At 47.1% G+C, this 12,353-nt stretch overlaps 1 protein-coding gene across 1 annotated transcript in view; it reads right to left on the bottom strand.

The window, feature by feature from the left end:
* The window catches only part of ROCK1 (Rho associated coiled-coil containing protein kinase 1), a 93,132-nt gene extending 91,095 nt beyond the window's left edge, over nt 1-2,037 (bottom strand). The window contains exon 1 of the mRNA XM_056330147.1: nt 885-2,037. Within this exon, the coding sequence (XP_056186122.1) occupies nt 885-977 (93 nt within the window). The 5' untranslated portion in view covers nt 978-2,037. The remainder of the gene's footprint in view (nt 1-884) is intronic.
* Nucleotides 2,038-12,353: the final 10,316 nt, after the last annotated feature.

Below are 12,353 nucleotides of genomic sequence, written 5' to 3'. Positions count from 1 at the left end.
CAGCACAAAAGCACAAATAACAATTTGCTACTATTTAAGGGCATCTCTAGGCATATCTAAGTACTCGGCTACATCCCAAACAAATTGGTTGTATTTGGCATACACTTTGTTGAGGTACTTTCTATAATCAGAACTAAAATACCATTCAGTTTTGTCAAACAACTACCAAATGATGTTGGGGTTATGTCAAGAAGCATTATGGCTTTTTTTCTTATGATGCAATTATAACACTGACAGCACCGGAGAGATCCATTGAACCATGAGATATGATCAAGTAGGAAAACAATAAGCAAGCAGCCCTCTCTCCCAGGCCTAGCACACCAACTAGTTTAAAATGCATTTAAACCCCTGCCATGACTACTTCCCCACCTGTAAGGGCATATTAATCTTAGAGCTGTGTTCTACTCGTCATTAGTTAGCATTTGTAAACGTCTACGCTAAACAGGCTGAAGTCAGTGCTGCAGTGCTTAACCACTGCACAAGAGGACTACACTCAAAAAAAGACAAAAAAAAAAAAAAAGTTGTTGAAGAGGGAATCGGTGTATCAAAGCCATTTACAGTCTTCTGTTTACCCACAGGGCTGGCACTCACGAATAATGCCTCTGCACAGTGTCCACCGCCCCTTACGACAGTCGGGGAAGAAAAGAAAGGTGCATGAAGCAAGAGACATGACAAGTCCAAGGCAGGACCGGGCGGGCGCCTCCTTGGCATGAAAGCCGCTCTCCCTTGCACGGTTCACGCACCCTCAGCTCAACGCTGAGTAAACAAAACGCTAATGCGGAGTTAAGCAGAACGGTGACTCAGCCAGGAGTGCGAGATTTGGTCCCACAGGGTAAGAAATTCGGGGAGACGGGACCAGGAGCCCACCGGCGCTACCTACTCACCAGCAAACAGTCCACGTTCACTTCGGATTTGGGGTCCTTTAAAGTCACGTCGATTTTTTCAAACCGGGACTCAAAACTTTCTCCCGTCGACATGTTTCCGGAGATAAAACGTTTCCCTTATTCCAGAGCAAAGTTAAGGTTAAAAACAACCAAAAAGTAAAAAAACAGGAACGAGCGAGCACAAAAGAGAAACCACACTGCCTGTCACAGGCTGAGGAGCGCTGCCCGCAAAATCCCTTCAATCACAGAAGTCTCCGAGGCAAGTCCCCGGGCTGCCCCGCCGAGGGGCGAGCACACCGGAGGAGGGTCCGCGGCAGGGGGGACGGGGCTGCTTCTCCCCCCTCCTCCACGCAGGCACGCACCGTCCGGGGCTGCTCACAGCTCTGCCGCAGCAGGTTTCCTCTCCCTCCCTCCTCTGCTCGGGCCCCAGCGTCTCAGCAACCTCATTCTCCCAGCCGGGGAAGCCGCCCTGGGAGCCAGCGTAGCGGTTCCTCCTCCTCGCCCTGCAGGAGCGGCGGCGGGTCGGTGCCAGGGTCCGCAGCGCAGCTTTATTTCCGGAAAACCGGTAGAAAAAGCAACAACGGGGGAGGGAGAAAAAAAAAAAACAACCAACCAAAACCAAAACAAAAGCCTGCAGACACACCACCAAGGCGAAAAAAGGGAGAAAAAAAGTAGAAAAATCCTCTCAGCACCGCGTCTCAGCGCCGCGGGGTCGGTCCTTCGGCGGGCACAGGGCGAGGGAGCCCAGGGCGGGCCGGGGGGAGAGGCTGCCCCTCCGCCGGGCTGCGCCGGCCGGGCGGGCAGCGCTGCGCCGCCAGCTGCACGCAGAGGCCGCCCCGGCCCCCGCTGCGAGTGCCCCCGCGGGCAGGGGACGCGTCACTTCAGCGGCGGAGCGACGGCAACAGCATCTTTCTTCCTTTCCTCTCCTCCTCCTCGCTGCGCGGCCGCCTGCGGCTCCTCGCTGCCTCCCGCCGCTGCCAGCGCCGGCTCCGCTCCCTCCCGCTCCTCCGCCTCGCGTACGGGACGGCAGCCCGGACCACTTCAGGACCGACCCGAGGTTGCAGCGTGAGAGGGAGGAGGGTAGGAGGTGGCTTAAGGGGAGGGGAGAACGTAAGGTCCGGCCGCGGCGGGTGTGAGCAAACCTGCGAGAGGCACCAACATGTCCGCCTTCCTGTTTGAACAGCCGGGGGGGGCGGCCGGGGCGGCGGCGCAGGGCGCATGCGCGGAGGGAACGGCTGCGGGCCGGGCAGGCGGGCTGGGGGGGGAGGCGAGCGGTATGCGCGAGGCGGGGGCGCGCGGCCGCCGCTCCTCTCGCGCCTCCCTGCCCTCCCCGTTCACCCGCCGCCCAACGGTCGGCAGGGGCGCGCGCGCGCCGTGCCCGCGAGACCCGGGAAGGAGAGGGGCGAGCGGGCGGGAGGGGCCGCCGCGGCGGGAGCGAGTGGGCGGCTCGCGCCAAGCGGCGGCGGGCCGCGTTTGACGGCCCGGCGGCAGCGGCGGCAGCGGCGGCAGCGGGGCGGGTCTGACGGCCCCGGTCTGACGGCCCCGGTCTGACGGCCCCGGTCTGACGGCCCGGCGGCGGCGCTGGGCCCTGCGGGGGGTGGAACGCGCCCCCCGAACCCGCTGCCTCTGCCGGCCCCCACGGCGGCTCCGGCGGGCGCTGCGCGCAAGCGAGGGTGTGTGCGCAGCCCCGGGCCGGCGTCCCGCCGGGGAAGGCGGCCGTTCCCGTCAGGGCGGCATGCCGGAGGGGCACGCAGCCCGCCACCCGCCTGCCCCGGCTCCCTGGAGGCGCCTCAGAGCTGTCCGCGCCTTCCTCTGCGGGAAGCTGCGCGGATGGGCCCCGCACCGCCGCGGGCCCGGCCCCGCCGCCAGGCGGGCGAGCGTTGCGCAGCGCAGGCCTCGCTGCTGGCGGGGCACAGGTGCCTGCGAGTCACCCAGATCGGGGTGCCCGGGGAGCGTCTGCGGTCGGCAGCCTTGGAGATCCTCCCAAGCCGCCTGGACACGGCCCCGGGCAGCCGGCTGTTGGTGACCCTCCTTGAGCTGGGGCGGCTGGAGAAGGTGCCCTCCAGAGGGCCCTTCCGACTGCAGTCGCTCTGCCATCCCGTGTGCCCGGCGAAGGAGGGGGCACCTTCCCCAAGAGCAGAAGCTCAGGGTGTGCCAGATTTTCTGACAAGAGCCACATGCAAGGTAGCAGCTCACTCGGAAAGAACAGAGATGCAGCATGACACATGTAACCTGTGCAGTGTCTTGGTGTTTTCAGTTTAAAACTTCCACGCTGGCTGCAGCAGGGACCATTTCCTCAAATGAGGAAATGATTTCAAATAGTATCAGACAGAGGACGCTGTACTGGTTCAGTTCTTTGACTTCCACTGCAGTTCCAGAAATGGCAATGGCGTTTTTGCAAAGATCACTAAAAATTACGTAGAGAATGTCAAGTCATTAATCTCTGGTCACTGAACAGTTGCCAGTAGCAAACCTGAATCACTAGTGCTATGAGTTATTTTCAATGTCACGGTTAAGAAACAAATGATCTATAGCCCCGTGCTAGGGCATTTGAGCTATTCAGTCTAGGATATGCACTACTTTCTCTCTTGCTTTATTCCTAGAAAAAAATAAATGGTATTCTACATTTTGCTTTTTCTTGTCCACAGCTGCCTGCATCTTTGTTTTTGTTTTCTAATGAGAAGTATGTACATGCTACAACAACATTACACTCGTGTTTACTTTCACTCGGTTTGTGCTGGCTATTACCACAACCCTTTGATTTGGAGGGTTTGGTCGCTTTTGGAAATGCAGATGTTCCATTTCAGCAACCACAGTCCAAAGGGAACATCATCTCGTGTATTCCGCAAGCGCAGGGTGTAGGCTTGGGATCATTTCATGTGTGATGCAGCAAGTAATTCCTAAAACACGAAAAAAATGCTTCATACAGTTCTCATATTAAACAAGGCGAAAATCATAATCAGAGATACAGAGCCTAATTCGCAGTGCTTTCGGGCACCTGTTGAGGTGTTAAAACATCCACAGGGGTGACGCCAGGCCTCAGCAGGGTGACTGGAAGCACCTAGCTATAAAGAATGCAAAAGTCATGAGGCTTGTAGTAGAGTAAGGAGGAAGTCTGAACTGCAGATTATTGGGCGGGATCACCCTGTAGTGACACAAGTCCTGAGCTGTGCTCCAGGTGCTTGCTTATATGTTTTATCCTAGGTCTACAGAAAATGTACAGTACTCTTGGAAACGCAGAACTTCTTCTGTCCTCTCCAGGCCTCCCTGCAACAAAGCTACATAGGTCTTACTCTCAGTTGCCCTTTGCATTACTTTTTTCACAGTGGCCCAGCTTCAACGCAGTAAGTGGAGAGAAGCACCATCCCATTGGCTTGGTAACATGGAGAATCCACAGCTACGTGAGACCTGATCACTGGACAGGCCCAGCCTCACATGTTTATTTGCTAGTGAAGGATCTTGCTGCTAGACCAGTACCCCTGAGTACCTCTGCCAGTGTTTGTGGTGAGGGAGCTGCTGTGCTCGTGCTCAGCTGCGTGCAAAGTCTATGTGTTTCAAACACGTCTGTCAGACTGGGCTTTTCTCACGACTGTGGTGCAGTAAAAGTGCTTGACTGTCTCAAATAGAATTTGTGTGGGAGGTACTTCATCCAGCTGTCTAGGAAACACTGAGCACTGCTTTGAAAATGTAAAAGGGAGGCTTTGGCTACAAAGAGCAAAAAGGAAAATTCTAATTTTAAAAGCAGGTATGGGTTAAGTGTCTAGTGTGATAGGGTTACAATAAAATTGTAACACAAGAGTGTAATGAAATAGTTATTTATGCGCTTGGATCTTGAAGCTCATTCTTGGGAACTTCAGCCAGACTATTTGTACCTATGCGATTAGGAACTTGCTATTTCTAGCATTGGCCACTCAGAAATCATATGAAGTTCCATCCTACATAACCATTCAGTGCATTGAACACAATGTTTTAGTTTGTTTTTTTCTTCCTGATTACAAATAAACTAAAAACTGGTCATTTCTGCTTCCTGCATTTGTTGTGTCACATATTTTGGAATTGAGCTAACTTTTGATGAGTGAAATGGAAATTACTCAGCATATGTATGACGTGATAACATTGAGCTGACCAAGAATGCAAGTCTGAAAGGTAATTTTTTCTCTCTTAAAAAGTGTGTAATCTCTAATTCTTGAAAGTGTCTCTATGTAAACTTATGTCCATGCTTAGTAAACAAGCAAACTGATAATAAAACATGAATCGTAGTCCTCATATCCATGTTGTCTTTGCCTATTTTATGTTTAAATGCTATTGCTTTTAGTGTGATACAAATAAGACAAATTGACACTGACTAAAAAGCTGATTGTTTGGCAGAGACTGCAATTTCCTGTTAAATACAGAAGATCAGTAAACAGAATTACTACGTTGGCTTCTTCTAAAATATTATACCATACATACATAACATTATAAAAAGTACATGTAATTGCATTTATTGTGTAAATAGCATTCATGTGCATTACCCCATTTCGGAAAATGAGCAAACAGCAAGGACACAAGAGCAGCAGAATACTCAGCACATATTAGCTTGGCCCTCTCTGAGCAGATACTGTTACCCCTATCCTCTCATGAAAAAAGTAAGAAAAATTAAGTGAAAGAGCTTGTAATAAAGTCAAAGGCAATCTAGTTTTTGTAGGTCACTGAGTGTGCATCTTTAACGGCATACACTCTCAGAAGGAGAGAAAAGGCTAGGGTACCTGAGTTTCTGGTGTAACTACTGACTTCAGAAGAGTTACACAAGGCAGAAATGAGACCATATCCTGTTCACCATATTAGGCCAAGTTAGTAATGCATGATCAACCTTCACATTCAACTTCCTATTTAGTCAACATGAAACCTACAGCAGTTAAATCACATCACGTTAAGCCTGCCTTTGGTCCACCGCTCTGTCTCCTTGTTTGCTGTGCAAAACTGCCTCAGGTTTGCCTCAGCTTTAGTCCCCTGGCCAGTTAATCATGGTGCAGGCTGGTATTACTCGAAACTCTGAGATGAAGACTGTGGTCAACAAATGCAGTCCTTGGGCAAAATATTTTACCATTGCTAAAGCTCATCTGTGCAACGGAAAGGCCTTTTGCAGAAGCTCCCTACTTCAGGCAAGGAATGATGACTGCTCATGCAGACATATCTGAACTGACTTCAGGTAATGACAAAGTCACACTGACATTGATCTCAGTGTGGTTGCAAAATCTGAAAAAGAAAGGCTGTGTTAGGGGGTGAGTGCTGGTGGCTCTAAGTAGCTGATTTAAAGCTGCCTGTGACAGCAGTGCAGCCCCCTCGCCTCCTCTGGGAGCTCAGTTACTCACTTAAAAAACTCCGCAAGGAATCACAGAATGTTAGCTGGATGTGCAGGGTGCTCTGAGTATTGAACATATTAAAATGCTCTGTCAATAAGCGAGAGAAAGCAAAGAAATGTGACAGATATTAGTCAGATCATTTAGTACACTGAGAAAAGGCATCTTGGTTCTTCCAGGATGAGGCAAAACACATGAGGATGATGGAACTAGATGAGGAACTAGAACAGAAATAGAACCACATAGAAATGACATAGGCAATAAAAATTGCTAGCAAGAGAAAACAAATTTGGATACAGTAGATCAAAAAAGAATTTTGCATGGATGGACTGAAAAAAAGTAGTACCTTTCAAGTGTCTGTAGATGCTGAAACAGTGCAGCATATACATACATAAATATGTGTTTTTCCTGTACATCACTACCTTTAATAAAGATGTGAGGCTCCAAGCGTATGACCTTGCATATTCCAGTGTATTCCAGCTTCCCAACAAAGGGCAGGTGCTGCTGTTTCCTCCTACAGCACAGTAGATTATCAGGCACCATTGTACTTCTTTTTGCATCTAGCCCTGGAACCCTTGAGAGAAACTGCTCCCGCTGCCTGCAGCTGGTGAGCAGTAAATAAGAAATGGGGCATCTGAATCTTTGGTGCGTATTCTTGAATGAGCTAGAAATAGGCAAAACAGAAATATCGCCTTTTGAAACTTTTGCAATGGGCTAGTTTGATGGAAAGTATCAGGTCTGAAAAAAAAATGGTGCCAGGGAGGAAGTAAACTGGATTGGATTGTCTGCTCCAGTGCAAACACAGATGCATTTGCTGCCAGCAGACAAGGCCATAGTTGTATAAACAGTGCAGTGTAGACACTCCCAAAGTAACTTTTGCTGTATCTGGAAAGGAGGGAAGCTGTGAGCCCAGAGATAGATAGCAATCCACAGGATAAATATCTGGTCACCATATGGCTCAGGCCAATATCGACCACGAATGCGTATACAATGCAGGCTGCCTTTGCTTTTCTGCTTTAAAAGTGCAGAAGAAAAGCCTGTGACCAATGTATGGTAAAAGCTCACAAAGTGATTTGAAATCAAATCAAAACAAAATTCCACTGGAATGCTGAAAGCTTCATACCTCAGTAAGGACAATTTCCGTGGCAAATACTGTTTTCCCACTGAAGCCACTTGGTGGGTACAGAAAATGTTAAGATGCCAGAAATTCTTCTTTCACCCTGGGAAAAAGCTTTTTATTTTCACTATCCTAAGCTCAAAAATGGCCCAAGTACTTCTTGCTTGAAGTCTTCAAAAACGCAAACAAACTCAACTCTAAGTCCATGGAAAAAAATTGCCTGAAAAAATAAAGGTTTCAGAAGGTTAGGAGTATATTAAAGCAGGAGCTAAAAATTAATCTTCTAATGGTATCATCTATCAGGATACAAAACATATATAACATATTATTTGCAACTTTTTATTTCCATTATAGGTAGAGTGATTACCATCATTATAGACGTCTTTGCAGTTTAAGCTGTCATGAATCTGACCTGCTCTGCTATTAATTTGTTAGCTATGAATCACCTACAAGATTAAGCATTTTTCTTCTTATTTCTCCAGTTCTTAACCCTAAGTGCTCTCTCCCAGAACAAATTTCTCCCACCTCACCTTACTACTACTTCCCCCACATACACATATCACATTTCCTGTGGTTGGATTAGTTTTGCAGTCCTTGCTCAAATAGTTGTTCTTCTCAAGACAGAAGTTAAAAGTAAACTGGGCTGAGTTTAAAAGTAAACTAGCTTTGATTCTCCTGGCTTTAGTTTTATGTATGTTGTCCTAAATATCTATACTCCCCGTAAATGCTTTGCTCTGCTGAAGACTACGTCAAATCCATAAAAAGCTATGGTGTTATCTTGAGCCTGGGAAATATTTAACAATTTCAGACTTCAACAGATAATTAACTTCTAAATGACACATTTCCTAACTTTGCTGGAATGAACGGAGTGGGCTTCATACGATCCTTCTCTGGACAGAACAGTGGAAGTTGCAGTTCTTGATGAGCATGAAGTTTTACAGCACAAATTATAGACAACTTCTTTTATATCATGAAGCTTCATGGCTATATGGTTTGAGTCTTAAATGTAATGTACTCAAATGGCGCTAAATATGCAGTTTTTAAAAACTCATGTGTTTCATATGACTGTCTTCCAGATATTAAAAAAATATTTTGAAAAATTTAGTCACCAACAAAGAATTCAAATTCACTGCAACCACAGGAATTGTAAATGAGTCAACTTAGTCATTTTAGGTGGATTTTAATAACTAGATCACAGAAGCTAGATTACTGATTTTGTTCACACTCAGGATATTTCCATATTCTCCTATTAATCTCATGCCACTAGACAACTGAATAAGTTATTTTACACCAACACTACCACTGTTGTTACGTTTGTTGAGTTCTACTACTCTTAGAGCACATCTCTAAGCTTTGAGAGAGGCTAGTCTCAGGGGAAAGAGAGGATTGACATTTTATTTTTGTTATAATTTTCTTTTCATTTCACCATAACAACCCAAACCCCCTGAATTAAGAGTCTTATAGGTGTGATCACAGACAGAAAACTACATGTATGAAAGTGTGAGCAAGCTCTTTCTCAGGTCTAGAACCAAAGGGTTAATCTCTTTCATCTTTTTCTTCCCCCTTTCCCCTCCTCGAAGATAAAAGACACCAAACTTCCTACTTTTTGTTGCAAAATGCCATGCAAGTCTGTTGGGTAATTCAACTCTTAATACTTGGAAGGTGGCAATTTTGTATCAGTTTTACCCCATTATTGTGCTTCATTATTATTACATCAAGTCAGAATAACTGCCTTAAGGTTGTTCAAAATGGAGGAGGAGGTTCCTAGACTCCTCATCTGGTGAGAGTAAAAGTAACTGACAAAGGGACAAACTAGAGGCCAGGAACAGACCTCTTGCTGAGATCCATTTCCACAATGTGGTAGACCCAAAGTAATACCTTCTTGATGGCTAGTTTTTAGGCAGAGGGGAAAAAAGAAGCAGCTCAGCCTAATTCTTCCACAGACTCCATCCACCAGGACTGGAGAAAGGCAGGATTGTCCTAAGCAGCCTCTAAGCAAGTGCTGGTGCTGGCACAGGTTAGGAGAGCTTCCAGCACAGCTGGTGGTGTAATAGACTCTCTCCAGCACTGAGCCAGGTTTTAACCCAGCAAAGAATCCAGCCCTGCATAAGCAGCGCAGTCTGCGCAATACACAAAATCCACAGCAAACTCTGTCAAGGGAGTTACTACACCTGATCCTGAATAGGTGTAACTGTGTTGATTATGTGGGGTGGATGAGTGTGTGGATAAAAGACATTGTTATGGGCTTGGAAATACAGAGGAAGCAAGTAGAAAGAAAAAAAAATGTTCAGAAACAGTCGATTTATATGAGCTTGGTTTTGTGTGTCTTACATTTCGTCTGTAATCTTCCCGAAGTGACTGTGTCAGAGATAAAATTTTTTTAAGGGCAGAATTACATTTGAGATGCACTGTCCAAACCTTGTGCTGCAATCTTTTGAAAATTCATGTTTGCACTTTTCTTCACAGTAGATTTGTACTGACAGTCCTAACATATCATAGTGCGCCACAGGGATAGATGAGGCTGCTCTGTGAAGCACTGGACTAAAAAAAGTACAAGGTAATTGGCTCATTCACGGCCCGCGGCCATACGAATGCTTGCAAGATTGCTTCTGGCCAGTGTTCTAGCACCTTTACCATAGAAACAAAAGGTAGCATGGCAAGCAAAGCTGTCCATCAAGAGTCTTGTAAAATGAAAACATAGCTGGCAAAATGCATATGCAAAAGCAGTGTTCGTAAAGAGTTACATTATTACACCTCTATGATGTTACTCCTCTTTGTGTGCCAAACTTTGGTGAAACCATGGAATAATTAAGAACTAAAACACTTTGAAACAAATTATTGAAACTGCAAGTACTATGTCCAAATTATTATGGAATTTGGGTTTGTTTTAATCAAGATTTTGTTTACCTAATTTTTTGTAGTTCCCAGCACTCCTTTGTGGTGGCCACGCCATGATTTTATACTTCTATGAAGATACCAGCATATACTGGCTGCACTGTAAAATGGCCACAGCAACCCAGACCACGTCCGCACTGCCCTGGCAGACGTGATGGTGAAATCCAGCTGGCTGAAGTCGCAGCAGTTGCATCCTCTTACGCCAAACCTGAGTCACCTGCTAGACCCAGGTGATAAGACCAGAAGTTTTTCCTTTTGCCAGTAAATATGCATGCAGAAAACGAACAGACAACTCTGCACCTCCAGATTGACCCAAGCGTGTTTCTACCCAGCTAGCTGAGGTACCCGCAGTGGCAACATCAGCCTCCACTAACCATTGTGCTAGGTGCCCAGGCCCCAAAGCCCATGTTGCCACAGCTTCGTGCAGCTGCTCTTCAGCCAGCTGGATTACACCATCGCATCTGCCAGGTGCCGTGTGGACGTGGTCTGAAATGATGTGGGCATTTTATGGCACAGGCAGACGAATGCTGCTACCTTTGTACGTGTAGAAATGAAGGCACAGCCACCGCAAGGGAGTGCTGGGAACTACTTCAAATTGGATAAACACAAGACCTTTTTCACTGAAACAAACCTGGACCTTCACAGTTTGGATATGCTACTTGTATTTTCAGTAATCTGAATACAGGAATTGCAAATAGAAATATATCCAATTATAAAAAATCATGCAATTATAAGTCAGTGGTCACTGACGTTATCTGCGCTGCGGGTAAATATGGCAAGAATGTCTTGTGGCAAATATTTCGACTCCTTGATGACCACATGATTATTTTTGGTTAGCTATTACTATTTCCTTCTTGACTCATTCCTAAAAGGCATCGAAACATCACAGCCTTATCACTCAGTAACTGCAACCGTCCTTAAATCAGTTTTGCAAACCTGCATCCAGAACATCTCCTACCAGAAGGGTGTATGCTCTGTGTCTTGTCAACTTGAAGCCCCCCCCTTTTGTTTGACGTGAGCTGTGTGATCCAGCCTTTCATTCGGGCTTGTTGAGACTGGACCGAGCCTGAGGGGGCTGTCTGCAACGCACTGGAGGTAATGCCACACCACGGAATATGAGGAAAGAAACATTGGTCTTGTGCAGTGGGGGAGATGATCAGCTATTGGCCACCATTCTTCTCAGCTGAGTGGAGGTTTTAATCCCCCCATCCTGCCCCTGGCAGCCAGCAGATCATTTCACAGCAGTCATCTTTATAGCGTCTGTGTCAACGTGGTGGGGTGCCTTGTACTTCTGAGCATACACTTAGTTATTGTCTTTTTCATGTCCTGATCAGACTATTGCAAAACTCTCTACGCAGACTCCCCAAAATGAGTCATGTCTGCCAGCATGGATGTCTGCAAGATGTCTCTGCACAGAGGTGCAGAGCCATGCGGGAAACGTTGGAGAAGACCACCCCGACAACACAACAGCTTATTTATTAGAGAGAGCACCTTAGTGGAACAGAGAAGGGCTAGCATGTCTGCACCAGCTGTCAGTTAGGTTCCAGGTAAAATGTAATGGGCTCATTGTGACCCCCAAAGCCCTACATGCCAGCCTGATTGCCTCGAGGGCCACCCCCCTGTGAAATACATCCCCCCTTTGCATCTGCGGAGAGTCGAAGCTATGCTGTGGAAGGGTGATCCCCCAGAGGGACTCGGGGCACTGGAACATGATCTACTCTGCACCTCTGGGTCGCCCCAACCTTTCCTCGCTGTGGCGTATTGTGACTTGCCTGGCTTTAGACGCACCGTCTGCGAGACTTTTCCTGTACATTGAATCCTACACTGTGAGAAGGAGCTGCATTACTCATACATAGTTTCAAAACTGTGGGTAAACTGGATGGTTTCTTGCTCCCGTAGATGTATGACTTCACCCTCTCTATCTTCCTAACTTCATGCACTGGCACGGCTAGATTTATAAGATGATCCTCTTTGCTTCAGAGGCCAGATCCATGCTGCCTTATCACCACCTGAACAAGAATTCCACCCTTATCACCTGTTAAGTGGAAGGATCAGTGTGTGTTGAAGTGGAGCTGCTACGTGGTATCTCTTGGTTTCTATCTGTCAGTAAATTAA

This window comes from Falco biarmicus, chromosome 3, assembly GCF_023638135.1.
Source record: "Falco biarmicus isolate bFalBia1 chromosome 3, bFalBia1.pri, whole genome shotgun sequence".
NCBI lineage: Eukaryota > Metazoa > Chordata > Aves > Falconiformes > Falconidae > Falco > Falco biarmicus.
This window is presented reverse-complemented; position numbering and strand designations above follow the sequence as displayed.